Below are 18,164 nucleotides of genomic sequence, written 5' to 3'. Positions count from 1 at the left end.
ATGAGGAACAACCAAGTAACCTGGATACCCTGGGAATCTTCCCCAGGGTAGTAGATACGGGGTAGGCAAAGACGCTATTACATTCCTTAAAATTCTGGAAAGAAAATGGCTCTTAACTGATCTTGTAGGCACTTCTTTTGTTGGCAGGACATTTAAAGCATTGAAGCCCTTATCTGGATAAACTAGAAGCCTGTTAGTCAGTTAGTCTACTACTATGAGACGTTAAGGAGTCCAATGAGAAAAGTGACTGCTCTTACCAGTGGTGTCCCAAGGAAGTCCAAAGCTCCACAGGATTTTTAGCAGCTTGGTTGCTTCCCTCAATTTTTCACTCTCGTGGAGAGTACCTCAGTCTAGGAAGGCAGGGATTTTCTAGTAGTTAGTCACTAAATAATCATTTCTTCCCTGGCCCAAGGACCCTACTCTACTGTACTCTCCCCTCAAGTTCCAGGGTTTAAGAAATGTCTCCCCTGCTGCTTTGTCTTCTGTGTCAGTGACAAATACCAGCACGTCTTTACTGTCTCAAGGTCAGCTCTATTTAAGGAAACATCTCATGGAGAGGGCCATGAGACCCTAGTTGGATCCAGAATACAGAGATTCCTCCTCCCCCTTATATAATGGCTGCAAGTAGTGCACCACGAGAGCACTGGCCAGAATTATTAACCGTAGGAAAAGGAAATCACTCCCTCGGGTCTCTCATAAGAGTAAGGGGCATAGGGAATGATCCCCTTTCAGATTTGCACTGAAGAGAAAGGATTGCTCCCTGACTCTCTCTAGGTCATCAGAGTCCTCATGCATGGGTCCTAAATACTTAGCTATGTATAATCCTGACCAAGAGGGTAAGGTGTGAAGAGGAAAGGGCCAACACCTGCTCCAGTTTATAAGCCAAAGGATTGCCATCTGCCAGCAGCAACTGGAAGCTTCACTTTGGACTCCCCTACAATGATACTGCCATGCTCCAAGAAGGAGCTACAAATCACCACGCCCTTGGATGCACTTGATCCATTGTTTGCCATGTCTGGAACTTCTCATAGTCTGGATCACAAAGTTCTGACACCTACCTTTCTAAGGAATACTTTTGCCTTTCCCTACTCTCAATCTCTGCTCCTCCTCAGGAATATCTCAACTCTGGATGAAGAAACTACCTCCCGGAGAAAGGGATTGTCCTTTATCCTTTCTACAAGTCAGAATTGGTATTCACAGATATCCATGGCAGTGCCAATAGAACCTGAACCGCACCTCTAGACAACACATTGCCTCTGATGGAAACTCCATAAGATCTTCCAGCCCCCATGCTCCCAGCTATGACTGTTGGCACTCAGTACCATTGGGCTCTCCCCAACTGTACAAACAATACCAGTCACACTGAGGCCCTCGACATGGGATCCTTATGCTAGCCTCTTTGGGTCTGTGCATGATTCACACTGCTCCTCTCATCCTAGCCAGCACCACCCAGCTCCGTTTCAGTGTGCAATGTAAAAACTTAAACTGGATCCAGAAATACGTGTGGTTCTAACAGACATCCTCCTTGTTTGATAAGGCAATTTCTCCATCATTGCCATACCCAACTGATAGTTAAGGCTACAAGTCAGTCATGGAGATCACAGATACTGTGATTTTTATGAGACCTCCGCAACTTCCACAAAATCCCACTAATTCGGCCCTGGGCAGCAGGGTTTGGGCTTGCTAGCCCTTATCCTCTGAGTGCATTTTGATGGTTTTATTGTTTGTTGCCTGTGTCCTACCTTGGATTTTTGATAAAAATACTTGTCAAAATCTTAGCCTTACTAATAATCACAGACAATGCCAGGAGCTGATAAAGAAGGTGGTGCCCAAGATGCAGCTTCTGTAACAGGAGATCCAAGACACACAGCAATGGCTTCTGGACATCTAACAACACTCTGGTTCTTGTTGCTTGTCCCGCCCAATCAAGGCAGCCATTTATGGAATCATCCAGGACGGTATAGCATATCCTTGCATCTGGTGCCCCCACCCTAAAAATGCCTGAATTGGGATATTTTGTAGCAGCTAAAGGGGCACGGTTTCTGTTTACTCACCCAGTACCCAACTCCCTAGTGATACAGGCAGCCACAGAGATCCGGGCTGCAGCACCCTACAGCAAGACCCTCAGATTCTTGGGAGGGAAGGTGTTTTCATCACCTACCCTTGGTTTCAGAATTGCTAACAACCAGGCCTTGTTAGCATAATATAATTTTGCTAATTAGTCTAAATACCTGAAGTTCAGGGACAGAGTTTCCCAGAGCTCAGTCACAAGCTCTCATAGAGGAGTGTAAGCTGGTGACTAAAACCTGGTTCCGGACATCAGTGAACATAGCCAAGATCCATAGAGCTCTAGCTACAGCCATAGTCATGGCTTCATTCTTTGGTGCTCAAAATATTCTTTTGAGAATATAATCAAGGACTTGCCCTTTGAGTCCAGTCTCTTGAGTGAAAGACCTGGTGAGACATTGTACTTGCCAATGCATTCCAGGATAGCCCTCTGCTCCCTGGGCATTTACACTCTGGCCCCAAAGAGAAAACTTCAGAGGCAGGTAAAGGAGCTCAAACTGCTCCCTGAGCTGTTTTACTAACGGCACCATTATAAAGATGAGGTATGCAGCTTTCTCCACTTCAGCCACTGCTGCTCAAGCCAGCCCTCCAACCAGGGTTTTCTTTTGACAAGATGCTTGAGAAATACATCCCCTTATTGATGTTGTTTCCTGCTGCTCCTTCCCCCAAACTTTGGTGGTCTCCTCACCCTTTTGTCCAACAACTGGAGGGAAATAAAGAACAAGTGGGTACTACAGATCATCAACTCCAACTATATAATTTAGTTTTTCTCCCATCCCCCACCCGCACAGTCCCCTTTCCAGGTTCCTCTTTAGGGACCATTGTCATGCCATAAGGAAACGTACTCTTCAGCAGTGAGGGACTTTATAGCAAATGCCCACTCAAATTAAGGGAAAGGATTTTACTCCCCATATTTAATAGTTCCCAAGAAAAATGGAATGAGGATCAATTCTGGTTTTATGCCAGCTAAATATTTTTATTTGAAAGTAAAAAAAAAAAAATTGTGGTCACACTGACATTAATAATGCCCTTTCTGGAGGAGGGCATATTGTTCTTGGCTCTTGACATGAAAAATGCTTATTTTCATATGAACATTTCTCCATCACACAGAAGATTCCTCAGATTTCTAAGTACTTTCAGGTCAGAATACTCCTGTCCCATACAATCGTTGCAAAGTTCTTCTCAGAAGTGATGGCCCTGATGAGAGTAAACAGCTACATCATCTTCCTCTGCCAAAACAATTAGCTACTGACAGGCAAAATCAGTTGAGTCCAGTTACTGACCATATTCTTACTCCATCTTCTGCCATCCTTGGGGTTCTGCATAAACAAGGAAAAGTCTGCTTCAGTTCCCACAAAAACTTCATCTGTTTAGGTGCAACCCTCGACTTAATCTCAGTGGAGGCCTATCTTCCTATGGACATATTCTAGACCACGAACAGCTGATGTGCCCAGTTTCTCTAAGACCTCCTGCAGTCAAGGGCTGTCTTTCTCTATTAGGCCATGTGACCTATTACATATCTACATAACCCTGTTCACCAGACTTCTGTTGCCAGAAGGCCTGTCTCTGTTTGACTTACCAGACAGAAACAATATGAATACCAAGATAACAATCTATACTAAGGTCACAACTGATCTGCCATGTTAGACAAACCTGGAACAACTGAATGCAAGTATGTCTGTCTTTCCACCCACACCCAATATGACCATAATCATGGACACATTCTTTCTAGGATAGGGAGCCCACACTGTACAAGATGCATGGTTTCCTCAGTGGAGAAAGGGCAGGATTCATATCAATCTACTGGAGCTAAGGGCAGTCTGTTTAGGTTTCAGTACATTTTTTTCACGAACATGGTCTATCATTCTTCTTATCAGTAAATTAGGGAAATAACACCTAGATGGGATTACTATAAACTGTCTTCAGAACTGGCTAGATAACCATTCTCAGAGAGTAGTTATTAATGGTTCAGAATCATGCTGAAAGGGCCTAACAAGTGGGGTTTCCACAGGGATCAGTTTTGGGATCAGTTCTGTTCAATATCTTCATCAACATTTTAGACAGTGGCATAGAGAGTACACTTACAAAGTTTGCAGATTATACCAAACTGGGAGGGGTTGCAAGTTTCTTGGAGGATAGGGTCATCATTCAAAATTATCTGGACAAACTGGAGAAATGATCTGAGATAAATAGGATGAAGTTTAACCAAGAGAAATGCGAAGTACTCAGGAAGGAACAATCAGTTCACATATACAGAATGGGCAATGACTATCTAGGAAGGAGTACTGCAAAAAGCGATCTAGGAGTCATAGTAGATCACCAGCTAAATATGAGTCAACTGTGTGAAACTGTTGCGCAAAAAAAAAAGCAAACATCATTCTGGGACACATTAACAGGAGCATTGTGAGAGAGACACAAGAAGTAATTCTGCAGCTCTAATCTGCTCTGATTAGGCCTCAGTTGGAGTTTTGTGTCCAGTTGTGGGTACCACATTTCAGAAAAGATGTGGATAAACCAGAGAGGGCCCAAGGAAGTGCTACAAAAATGATTAAAGATCTAGAAAATGTGACCTATGAGGGAAGAATGAAACAATTGGGTTTGTTTACTTTGGAAAAGAGAAGACGTAAGAGGGGACATGATAGCAACTTTTAAGTACCTAAAAGAGTGTCACAAGGAGGAGCCTTTGATGATAGGACAAGAAGCAGCGGGCTTAAATTGCAGCAAGGGAGGCTTTGGTTGGAAATTAGGGAAAACTTCCTGTCAGGGTGGTTAAGCACTGGAGTAAATTGAGAGGTTGTGGAATCTCCATCATTGGAGATATTTAAAAGCAGGTTAGACATACATGTATCAGGGATGGTCTAGAAAGTGCTTGGTCCTGCCATGAAGGTGGGGGACTGGACTTGATGACCTCTTGAGGTCTCTTCCAGTTCTAGTACTCTATGATCGCATTCAGGTAACATTGGACAACATGATGACAGTCTTCTACATAAACAAGGCAGAGCAAAATCTCTTCCTCTCTGTATAGAGGTATTCACTTTTATAAGAGGAGCATCAGGAACCACATACCTTCCAGGTACACAGAACTTTAACAGACACTCTCAACAGGCATTTGCTATGGACTATGAATAGGAGATATGCAATTCTGTCCTAAACTATGTACCCTCTTGGTTGTGAATGCCATCCTGGGATCCAGATGAACAAAGAATTCCATCTGTTACTGCTCTAGAACAGCAGTAAGCCAGGAATTCAGGGCTTTGCCTTCCTATTGTCCTGAACAGAGGAGCTGAGGTACACCTTTCCTCCTGTCCTACGGCTATCACAGGTTCTGTTAAAGATTCATCATGACAAAGCTTGAATTTTCGTCACAACCAACTAACTCAGATAATTCTGGTTTCTAGTCGTCTTATGAATGTCAACCTGTCCTGTAAACATCCGTCCGTTCCCAGATCTGTTAACTCGAGAATGTCAAGCTCAAACATCCCAACCTGCACCCTCTTCACTTTGGCTAAGTCTACACTGGCACGATTTTCCGAAAATGCTTTTAACGGAAAAGTTTTCCATTAAAAGCATTTTCGGAAAAGCATGTCTAGATTGGCAGGATGCTTTTCCACAAAAGCACTTTTTGCGGAAAAGCGTCCGTGGCCAATCTAGACGCGGTTTTCCGCAAAAAAGCCCTGATCGCCATTTTCGCAAATGAGTTGCGCAAGAGGGCTTTTGCCCGAACGGGAGCAGCACAGTATTTCCGCAAGAACACTGACGATCTTACATGAGAACGTCAGTGTTCTTGCGGAAATTCAAACGGCCAGTGTAGACAGCTGGCAAGTTTTGATTTTGCGGAAAAACTTGCCAGTCTAGACACAGCCTTTATGTTCTGGTGTTTGCATGAATATCAGACATAGGGCATTCATGTTCAAAGGCCATTCAGTCTGTCCCCAGACAAAGTAGAAAAGAGTACTTTAGAAAATGCTTTCTAACCATGTGAAGGTATTTCTTTACTTGGATGCAACAGAGCCAGATATCCACTTCACCTGAAATTCATCCTCAAGGTAATTTCTGACTTTCACATGAATCAACGTATTCACTTACTGTAATTCTTTTTTGAAAGCTCAGACTTCCAGTGGAAAGAGGAGACTTTACACTCTCTATATCAGTTAGGCTTTGGCTTTCTACTTGCAAAGAACAAAACCAATTAGAAAACTGCCAAGTTTTTGTGTCACTGAGCAGAGCTATCTCAAGGTCAGCGTCATTTGCTTAAACTCTCTAAATCGATCTCTGGCTCCCTGATTCTTTATCAGTTGGCATGTCTTCCTCCCGATGGTTCCATTCTATTAGAGCACATGCAACCTCATCAGCATCTTTCTGAGAAGCGCCTATGCTAGATGTTTGTAGGGCAGCTACCTGGAGCTCCAGTGATACCTTCATGAAACGTTATGCCTCAATCTAGGCCTCTTCTGTAGATGCAGTGTTGGAACATCAGTATTTTGACATCTATATTAACTACATTCTTGCACCGCCCCCATTCCTGCATGACTACTGCTCGCCAATCAGTTTCATGTGGAAGAAATGGATGCTACTAATCAATAACTGGAAGCTCTTTGAGTTCCCTATCAGAATTCAACTCCTTCCTTCCTACTTCAGATCTTAACAGATTGCAGTAAGAGAAGGAAGTGCTTTTCAGAGCAATGGCACAGACTAGTGGACTGCTTGCTAGAAATATTCAGACTCAGGAGTGTGGTGTACATACGTACCAGTGTGTGGAGTATGGACAGGTGGGAGGGGAGGCGCACATCTTGAAGAACCTCCTGTTACAGATAAGTAACCTCAATTTCTGCAGAGTAGTGAAAGCTAAGACAAGTGAATTGATTCAGTATATTTTTCTCCATTGTCAATCATGGTGGAAACAGTTGGATACTAGAGACACAAAGCAGGGAAGGTAATATTTTTTATTGAACAAACCACTGGTGAGAGAAGTTTTCAAGCTTGCACAGAGCTTTTCTTCAGTTTTGGATTAACTGTGATTGCCTCAGTTGGTCTGATTTAGGCTCAGCCCTGCAGAACTATTACTTTGGGGGAAGTGACAGTGATGATCAATGACCAGTCAGCATTGTTAAAGCAAAGTATCATTTATGTAGAGCACAACTATTACAGAGCAAACATATCTTAATAACAATAAAACACACTATGTGAATGTCTAGTTTGTAAAAACTTAAAAAACAACAAATGGTCCAGCAGCACCTTAGAGACTAGCAAAAAATGTAGATGGTATCATGAGCTTTCATGGGTACAACCCACTTCTTCAGATGCTTTGAGCAATGGGTTCAGAAGAACAAATAAAGAACAAGGAAGGGGGGGCAATTTTGTCAATTACAGTGTCTGTGCTAACTGAGGCTAATAGAGTGGGCTGTAGGTCATATGGGTGTTGAATATAACAGCCGATCCAGTTCAAGTCTTTATTCAAACCTTAAATGTGTCAAATTTGCATATGAAGGCAAGTTCTACAGTTTCTCTCTCTAGCTGTTTTTTGAAGTTGCTTTGGAAGAAGACAGTCACTTTTAGATCTATTAATAAGTACCTGGGCAAGTTAATGTTCCCTAACAGATTTCTGTGCATTGCCCTTTCAAATATCTGATTTGTGTCCCTTAATCCTTTGTCATTTGTGTCCCTCAATCCTTTGTTAACATTATCAACACAGGGTGTTCCTTCCTATAGACTTTTCCCAGTGGGTCTCTCTGTCAGAGCTCACTGTTTCTTGACAGTCCCTGGTGACTCACCTCCCTTCACAGGAGTCACTTTTTAATTGTTTTATCCCTTAGAACTGGTAACTCCCATCTCTGGCAAAACAAAGTTTACAGCATACTGGAACTAGAGACAGGATATAGGATCTTTTAAGCCAACAGTTTGTCTCATTGTCTTTCCAGTAGCTACAGAAATGATTGTATTTACGTAGGCATTGTGTTGCTTCCTTGTATTGTGTTCCCACAGCCCTCTGCTGCTAGATCAATACATTCATACAGGGAAGTCTTATAACCCCAGTGTACAGTAACTTTTCCTCACAGTTCTCAGCATATACAAGGTTCATGAAATTGTTACATCTCAGTGTTCATAACAACTCCATTTCTGTTACAGAAGGCATTGGACAACAGGTCAGGATTTCTCAAAGGAGATTATCCTCCAAAACTGGAGGAATTAATTGAATTTTAAAGGTCATTCAACCACTCATATAATACAGTACTATTGTTAACTCTTTGTGCCTGAGAAGTGACTTTTTCATGTTTTAGTTTGGCACTTCTGTTTGCTATATCTAAAATGAAGTTTCTATCCTTTGTTTTTAGAAATAGCTCAGCTAGCTAGCTATGACAGTGGCACAGCAGAAACTCCAGAAACTGATGAAGCGGTAAGTGTAAATCTGCCTATTTCAGTGGTGGTGGCTAATGTTTTTCGTACATCAGCTTTAAAACACATTGTTTCATTACGTTCTCTAGAAGATTTTGTACATGGCAGGCCAAACAGAATATAGGCTGACTTTCAGACTAATGCTAATGTGCAACACTGATTAAAGATAGCAATAAGCAATAGCCCAGCTATGCCTTCTGTTTCAGGAACTTGTAATTTTCATAAATATTTACTTGTGTGTATAGAGTTAGCTATTACCAGAGACTCACTTATTTTCTTTCTATTACATTTAATACAACTTAAACACAGTATTATTTTCTCTTTCTGAAAAGGGTTTAAAAATCCCCCCAAAATTAAAACTAAAAATGTTTGCACGGACATTTAAGTGCTCCATGTACATAATGATCCAAAATTTAAGAGAGTGCAATGCACTGAATAGATAAGAATCAACAGATTTAAGTAGTAATTCTAGACTTGGAAATTAAACTTTGTAAGTAGGAAGATTGTGCATTGCATTTAAAAGCTGTTTTACTGCACCTTGAAGATACATATTGTGAAGATATTATATTAGGGCTGTAGTAATGAGTAATATACAGTAATCCCTTGGAGTCATTTGTTTAAATTGCTTAAGGTAGAATAAGGTCCAGGGAGGTAACTGGAATTACTGGTGTGCTTAAGGCCAGAATTTGGCCCATTATAATAAAAAACAAACCTATCAATTTTTCTTCTAAACAAATAGAGGTAGGATTTCAGTGCAGCTTTGCAACAACAAAAATGCCTTTGGGCTGCATATATAATTCAGTTCAGCAATAGTTAATTGTTATGACAAGCTTTACAAGAATTGCTACCATATAAAATAGAATACATAGGTATCTGATGAAAATACTTCTAGTATTCTGGGAAAAGACCTCAGAATGTGTCTGCGGTTTTATCATCTTATGATCGCTCCTGATTTGGTGGCAGGATGCTGTCTGCAAAGGGTTCAGGTGCTATGAGAGGGAGGTAATTGTACCTTTTATGCAGCTTTGATCCGTCTGTCTCTAAAATATTGGCACTTAATTGTCAGAAATATACTGACAAACTGGTCAGAGATTAGAGGGGAACAACAAAAAAGATTAGGGAGCTGAAGTTATTGAATTATGCAGAGAAACTGACAGTTAAATATGTATGGCTTGGATAAGCAATGACTAGGGGGTCATAAGTCTAGATATCAGGCTACATATCAGGAAACACTTCATGATAATGTATTGTGTTAGTCTCTGGAAACCACGTTGCTTAGCAAGTGTAAAACTAGACTGTCCAAAACACTCATAAATGTGTAATTAGGAACAGTCTTGTAGTGGCAAGCAAGTGAACTAAATGACTTAATGAGCTTCACTTCCAGCTCCAGATGATATCATTCTACTAGCACTTGCTTTCATGTACTGTATTGTTATATAAATATACCCCATTTGTGCAAAATGGTTGGCTGCAGAATAATTTTTTCCCCAACTGCCTCCTGTCCTTTTCCAAATGCCCAGCCTGACACCAGTGTTGGTCCCTTCCTTTTTGTATAGGGATATCCTCAGAAGTTCTGAACACCTTAAAGTTGCAAGTTGGCAGAACAGGAAAGTAAGGCTAATTAATGCTGCCACACTGGGTCTTCCTGCTAGGAATAGATTAAAATAATTAGAAGTTTACCACTCCATCCCCCAGTGCTACTAGCTGTGGACGGTATGTGCTGCTTGAGAGCTCTCTGAAAATATCCTGAACCCTCTGTGATGGAATATATACATCAATTCAGACATATTCTCTGGAACTAAAATCTCCTTTCTATGTGGCAGACCAGATCTATTTTGAGGCTGGATGTAGGAAAGAAAGTTCTTGAGTAAGTCTTGGGGCCCAATTGAGTGGCTTCACCAGAGTTCAATATTTATTTAAACTGGTTCTGCAGGAAATGAAAAGGGTGCTGAGCACATACGTGACAAAGTAGGAAGAGGATTTCTTTGCCATATGTACAGGAAAGTGTTATGTCATTAAGTATCCTCACACCTAATTAAGAGTGAAGGTTTCCCACAGGTGCATCGTACCTTTCCAGAATGTTACAGTCAGCTAAACTCCAAACTTTGGCAACCAAGGTACAAAGAGTTGAGCTGTAAATCTCCCCTACGCTGTAACCTTAACTTCTCATCTGTGCATACTAGTCCATTTATTTTCTACAAAACACTCTGGGGATAGAGTGCATGACACAGGCTTAACCACTTCCCTTTGCTAAGGCAGAACTGGGTTTAGGTCAAGCATAGAGAAAGGGAGCTATCTACACTCAAGCATTGTGTTTTCTCCATGCAAACCACTGCAGACTTGTAAAATGCAACTCTTCTTTGCCTACTTTCTTCCAAGAAAGTACCTTCACTGATCCCATACTGTCCCCCAGAAATCATTCTTATGTATACCACCACATTGATGATAATTCCCATGACAACTACAGTTCTGTGCATCATTGCTGGCATATCCTGCAGAACTTGGTGCTGAAATAAGGCACATTTGATCTCTTTGAAATCCTTGTGCATGTCTTGTAATAGATGTGCTAATATGCTCCAAACATTCAGTCCCTCCACTATGCAGTACAACTAGACTGACACTGTTGGGAGTGTACGTTAGTAAATGCTAGAATTCAAATCTGTGGAGTGCAGCACAAATGACACGTTATCTTAGTCCTTCCTTCTGTCTACTGTAGTAAATCCTGCCCACCCCCATGTACTGAACCATGCTTACTGGCTGTTGCTAGTTCCAAAGTGGGGAAGTTAAGATTGTGTTGTGGGAGTGGCAAGACTTTATATTTCCTGATTTTCAGATTTGACATTCTAGAAGGACACGATGCACCATTGGGCAACCTTAACTCTCTACAGTATTAAGATTTCAAGCACTTAATTCTCAGCTCTCTATGTACCACCGGGCAGCATTGATATTAGGAATTTTGGGGGACAGAATGGAAGGTTCATATTATGCTTCACTGCATAGCTCTGGCCTTCTCCTTTTCACCCCACTACCCCTGTGTGCTGCTTCAATACCTCTTCACATTGTTCCCCCCAGCTCTGACTCTCTCTGCCCTCTCTCCTCCATATTAGACAACAAGTTCATCCATCCTTGTTAGAACTTTACAAAAGTGTTCAGTCACCTAGAGAGGCAGCTGGGTGTTCAGCAGTACTTACAAAAATGCTTAAGCAGACTTGGTGCCTATCTGCATCCTGAGATGGCTGAATATTTTTTTTAAATCTGGCCCCACCTGCCAGCACCTCACCACAGAGGTGAGTAGATGAACAGAGACAGAATAGTATATACGTTTCTGATGGAATGACAGCTTGTTTCAGAGACTTCTCTGACCCCTGACCAGTTGAGCTGTGGCTGATTGACCAGAGACATAAAAATACTCTACCATGGTTTTGATGAACATGTTGCAAGCCTGAGGGCAGTAAAGAATATTTTCTGTTTTCTATATGTCTGTAGAGTGTTAACTTTGTTCTCTCTCCCTTTTGTACTTAAAAGAACTCTAATAAATCAGTGAAGCTCCGGAGAAAACCTCGTGAAAGTGATTTTGAAACAATTAAATTGATTAGTAATGGAGCTTATGGGTGAGTAATCCATGAGTGTAACAGCTCTTCTGCATTTTGTTTCTGCATAATTTCCCATAATTTCTTACTGTAAACAGCAGAGATAGGTGTGTGAATGTGCGTGCATATGTGCATGCACATACGTGTGGGCTGTGTGTTTTTCAAATTCTGATTTCTATACCAAATGCATTCCCATATTATTACTGACAGTGGTGATATACAAGAAACAATTGAGCTTTCTGCAAACTGGTCCTAGTCCGTAACAAAATCCAGGATTGCCAGCATGCTGCAGTTTTGTGAATTAAAATAATGTATAGACGCATTGAAAAACAGGCAATTGAAACACTGTGGAACAAGATACTGAAGGAAGCTAAAGCTGAAATGATAAAATGGAGTTTTGAAGAATATGTAAAAAGCTTTAGCAGATTTTTTTCAAATTTTGAAATGGAGTATAATTGAATTTGTAGAGTACACTGTTAAAAATTAGTTGTCCTGCCCTAAGAAGTTGAAGAAAAGCGTAAGTTGAAGAAAACATAGATGCTGTTTTAAATCAGTTATATACAATATTTTTTCCACATTGAAAATACATTGATGACAGTCTGTTTAAACCAAAGATGTCTGAATGATGTCATACTGAGTGCTTCATTGACAGGTGGTGAGCTTTAGGGCCACGCATACCGAGATAAAAATGAGACCACTCATTTTTCATTTGGAAATGTCCCAGCATGCAGTGCTCTATCTTGGCAATACTGTGCTGCACAAATCAAGATCAGACATTGCATGCTATGCCCAGTGGTTGAGGAGTCAGCTACCCAAGAAAGGTTGGCTGTGCTATGGGATGAAGAGCTGCTTCCTTGACCTGACTTTGTCCTGCTGATTCTAGCCTTTCTGCTCTCAGCCAGAATGTGACAGCTGCATTATAGGGCTGAGTGCTTGCTGCAGAGTCCCTGAATGTAAAAGAGAAAATAGCGACAGTCCACCTTCCTGCCCGATCCAGTGGAACCTCATGCTCGCTTTTAATGGCCACATAGTTAATGCGCTCTCTGGTCACAGTTAGTTATTTCTTTGTTGTGATCCATGACCAAAGGAGAAGGCTGCAGCTACTCTACCCTGCATACCTGTGACAGTCAGTTACTACAGTGCATGCAGGGGCAATTGCCTGTGTCCAGACTTGCTTGCATGGCTGAAGAAAAAGAAAAAGCCTGAAGAAAAAGTAGCAAATGCAAACACAGCTTTCATTATACAACTTCACACAAATCATCCCCGCAGAGATTTTCCCCTAGGCACTTCATCACCACGTATTTCATTCTCTCTGTTGCCCCAGTACTTCAAAAAGGTCCTCTTGTCAGTAGGTAGCAGCTGCTGCTGCTTTAGTGGGGCATGTGTCTCTTCCTTCTTCTCCCGACAGCTGCTACTTCCTTTCATCTTGTCCCCAACTTTCTCATTGGAGGAAAGAGTGAATAGGGAGGGCACCAAGTTGGCAGCCAGTGAAGGACAAAAGAGAATTGTAGCCACTGAACCCACCCAACTTTGGAGGGATTCCTGATGGGGAGAGGAGCGAGGGGAGGGGCAGGGAGAGATGGAGCCAGGAGCCCTTAAACTCCAGACAAAGGTTAGACAAGTCTGTCTGCCTCAGCTTCTTACATTAGAGGCTTAGACAGTTATAGAACAACATAGTGCAGAGAGCCACCTCTACACCAGAGGAGACAAAGTATCATGAATTTGTAAAGCCAGAAGGGATATTTATGATCAATCTGTCTGGCCTTCTGCATAACATGAACTGAATTTCACTCAGTAGTTTGAAGCAAGCCCAATAACCTGTGATTTCAAACAAACTCAGGCTGAAATATGTGAAACCTTTGGGATCCACAGGTGTTTTGAAATGTTCTCACCCTGTAAATAATTGGGATCCCACACAAACTTGCATAGCAAGTGAGGAGAAATGAGTATTGAGTTCTGTAGTATGTGCAGGTGTAAGAACCAGTATAAAATAGAGTATTGGTGATGAAATACACCAATGACTCTCTGGTAAGGGAGGCATCAAATAGCTACACTGGGCCCCGGTGGACTCACTCTGCCATATCTGTAAAGCATTCATGGCTTGTAAGAGGAATTCAGTAAGCTCAGAATGAGGGCAGATGGACTCTGGACTTCTGGAAAGAGCACTGCAAAAAGCCCTGCTTCCTGAGGCTTTGGATATAGAGACGACGATGGCTCACTGAGGAGGGGGAGGACTTATAATACTCGGAACGTCTGAGACTTTACTTTGGGTTTCAGTTATTTCATGTTTATTGCTTTACCTGATGGGAAAGAGGGGACTGGTAAGGAAGTAAGCCAGAGGGGCAGCAGTAAATAACACTTTTGGGTAGGAAAAGCTTATCGGATACAAGACTAGTTGCTTCCCCTTCTCTTGCTGCCTCTGTTGGGCAGAGACAGCAAGGGCAGGAGAGCAGGAACCGGAGCTAGGGGGAACTGGTAAAGCCTCAGCACCAGCCCCTGTACATAGCGGCCAAGGCTGGCTGTGGACAGTGGGTACTGCCTGAGCAGCCCCTGGCCTCGGCCAGCCCCGGCCGCCATGAACAAGGGCTGCTCCAGCACCAGACCCTGTCTGCAGCAAATAGGGGCCGCTGGACTCAGCGCAAACTGGGACCCAGCAGTCCAAGCTTACGTTGATCGCTGCGCCTCTTCATTTTAAATGTAGTAAGAGCCCAGTGGCTCTTAGTTAGAGCACAGGTGGCTCTGGAGCCGTCATGAGCCAAGACTGCTCAGTTCTGGCTCGAGTCGGCTCCTCTGGAAGAACTCCCACTGCAGCTCTGCAAAGGCGTTTATCGACTAATCATATAGTCGATACAAATTGCATTTTGACATCCTCACTTTCAGGCACAGGGCTTAGCTGCCTACCATTGGACCCTGCAACAGAACCCAGTAGAGCGGGCAGGCCTGGGTTCCTCTGGCAACCCTAAGGGGTACACAGAAGGGCACCACCTAGCTGGAGGGGCGAGGCATGAGAAGGGGCATACCATTGCAAGACTGGAGTAGTTGTTACCAGGGGAAGCTCTAGAGAAGTGACTGCTAGACCTGAGCCCAACCACAAGAAAGCACCTTCAGTGAGCAATCTTCTTAACCACTGGTAGAGAAGGTAGGCATCTCATCCCAGCCCTGCTAAAAGAGGATGATGATAAAAGGCCAGGGAGGTCAGCCACCCTTCTAGTTGAATTTCATCTGGTCAGTCAGCACTAGATAGGCTATTGAAAAAATACAGGTGGAGAAGCTGTTAAATGAGGTGATGGGCAGTCAGCAGCAGCAGGCTATGCAGCAGCAGAAACAGGCCCTCTTCCCCTTCCCCCCCTCCATTTGCTATGGTGAAAAACATGTTAGCAAATACAAGCTCAACAGCTTGTAAGAGAACTGGCTGCGCATCCACAGGAGCAACAAGAGGACCTGGCTGGACAGATGTTGATGCTAGTGCAATCATTGGGGACCGTAACAGATGATACACACACAAGAGCTCCCAGCTCCTCTAATGCCTGTGAAACTTACAAAGGTGGGACCAGAAGATGACCCAGAGGCATTTCTGGTTACACTTGAATGGGTAGCGATAACAGACAATGGCATTACCAAAAGAGTAAGGACTGGAAAGGGAGGGTCAGAGAGGAAGGAAATCACAGAGCTTAGAGCAGAAACAATGTCCCTAGGACTCAGAAGTGGGAGATCATGCACAAGAAAGGTTGGCTTTCAGGGCTCATGGAAAGAATATAGAAGAGGAGAAATGGCCCCTTCAGGCCTTGGGCAGGAAGTGGAGGAAGGATGAATGTCATCATTTGCTTCTTGTGTACACTATATATAGTGTGTTTGCAGGGAAAAAATTGATGTGACATAAATGGCTGTATACTAAATACAAATTAAAGTTAAACAAAGTGGGGAAATAAAGAATCATGTAGGAAGCGCTAACAAGTTTGTGGGCAAGGAGGAATTTGATTTCTTGGCAGGACGGGGGGATAGTTATTGAACTGGATCTGAACTCCATGTAATCAACTTCTGCCTCAGTATTAAATATAAAGTGGGCTTTACATTGTGAAATGTTAAGAGGAAATTATTACATTTTGAAAGCTTCTCAAAGTCCTATTTTTCTGTATGTGTTTAACTACATAATATTATAGAAATATTTTATTACAAATAAGTGCTATTTTTAAAGAATAAAAAGCCCAAACACCTAAGTTTAACGGAGGAGAAATGGATGCCGTTTTGGTAAATAGGGCTGTGGGTAAAATTTTCAAAAATGCCTAATGCTTATTTTCAAAAGTAAGGTCAACACTTAAAAGAGCTTGAAGTCTTCTCAGCTTTCAACAGGTCACTTTTGAAAATTAGCCTTGGATGCCTAACTTACTTAGGTGCTTATGAAAATGATACTCTATGTGGTTAGATTCCATTCCACTTTTTCAAGGTAGGAGGTAGATTAATTTGCTTTGACATTTTTCAGGCATTTGGTTAATTGATTTGGCAGCATGTGATTGGTTGATTTACTGTACATTTATGATCAGCATGTTTAAAGGGTAACATAGCATTAGTACTTGAATTCCTTTTTTCTATCTAAGAAATGGAATATAATTGAGCAATAGTGTCTGTTGCATCTGTGAATACAAAGCAATAAACTTCTTCCTAGGCATTTATTACTGTTTATTACAAGTATAAGCATCTGAAATTAACATTATTGTTTTTATGCTACTTGGATTTTTTTCTCTTCCAGTATTTTTCCACTTCATTAACTTTGTGAAGTAATCTAAATAAATATGCATTCTGTCTGTGCTTCACTGATTTATTCTCAGTAACCTGTCACTAGTCAAATTTTGTGATGGGGCTTGTTAATACTTGATTATGTTGTTGTAATATTTTATTTCTTTCAGGGATATAATGAATGGATTCCTCCTGAAACAAATGAGAAGAAAATGTTATCCAATGCAGTGTTTTTGTTTGTTTTTGGTTTTGCTATGAAAGTTTGTGCCTTCATTAACTTTGATGGTTTGACAGTGTAATTCTTGGATTTAGCATATTGTAGCAAAGATTTGTCAGATACGTTAAACTTCATTAGTTTAAATTTGAACCATTGTGTTTCTGAAAGTTTGAGTAGATATTTTAGCAGTATTCCTCTTTGTAACCAATTGAGTAAACTCATTTGTAGTGTAATTAAATGACTGTATAGTAGATGAAGTATATCAGGCTTTTGGGAATGGTTGGGAATATACAAGAAGTTAAACAAGCTGTGAATCAGTAAACATGTAGGACGCAGGCCAAATCATTAATGGTTTTGCAAGCTGTCTCCTAAACTCTCTCACCCCGCCAAAAGGTTTTCCTTTAATGCTCCCCAAATTTTTAATTTTCATTATGGTTCAAGCAGATTTTCTGCCTGTTCTTTGAAATTTCAAACGGTGACATACAGGAACTCATTGGTCCACTTTGCAGCTGTTGTCAGCATGCCTGCCTAGACAAGTTCAATCAATTATATCTAATAGTTTTATTGTGGGTGTGAAATTCCCATTTAAATTTGTTAGGCAGTTGATATAGTTTTACATAATAGTGCCTGCTTTATGCAATTATGTGGTGCCAATTACAAAGCTGTCTAGAATGTTTTCAGTTGGAAAATGGTGGTGAATTGAATATTTTGGTTGTGTACTTGAAACATACTGGCTAAGCATCTCTCATCTCTCATTCGTGTTTGGTCCATGTAAAGTAACAAGGCTAATATTTCAACTAGCTGATCCAGTAATTTCTTTCAATCAAATGGTAAATGCTAGATTTTTTTTTTTTTTTTTGGTGTTCAAGATCTTGGGTTCAGTTCCTACTGAGGGCCTGTGCATGGTGGAGTTGTAACGAAACAGTGGACCATCTGACGATTTGAATGCTTGAGAATGCTTGTGCCCTTCCAATGCTCAGGATGAACATCCCCTAATAAAGGGAGTAACATTAGTTAAGTGTCTTGCTTCTTTCCAGTAGCTAGTACATAAAGGAATAAGATCCTTTTAATGGTAACAGCTAATGGAGTTATTCCAACTTGTAGAGGCAGATATTTTTGGTGCTCAAGGTGCCATTTTCAATTACTGCTGACTCTAGGGGTCT

At 41.6% G+C, this 18,164-nt stretch overlaps 1 protein-coding gene across 8 annotated transcripts in view; it reads left to right on the top strand.

Annotated features, from left to right (window-relative positions):
• MAST4 (microtubule associated serine/threonine kinase family member 4) overlaps nt 1-18,164 on the top strand; it is a 443,735-nt gene that overhangs the window by 368,196 nt on the left and 57,375 nt on the right. For all 8 annotated transcript variants that reach the window (XM_075932353.1, XM_075932356.1, XM_075932354.1 and 5 more), the window contains 2 exons: nt 8,400-8,461; nt 11,986-12,071. In XM_075932353.1, coding sequence (XP_075788468.1) covers nt 8,400-8,461; nt 11,986-12,071 — 148 coding nt within the window. The remainder of the gene's footprint in view (nt 1-8,399; nt 8,462-11,985; nt 12,072-18,164) is intronic.

The sequence above is a fragment of the Pelodiscus sinensis genome, chromosome 6 (assembly GCF_049634645.1).
Source record: "Pelodiscus sinensis isolate JC-2024 chromosome 6, ASM4963464v1, whole genome shotgun sequence".
Lineage (NCBI taxonomy): Eukaryota > Metazoa > Chordata > Testudines > Trionychidae > Pelodiscus > Pelodiscus sinensis.
The sequence above is the reverse complement of the archived record's forward strand: the minus strand, read 5'-3'. Positions and strand labels throughout refer to the sequence as shown.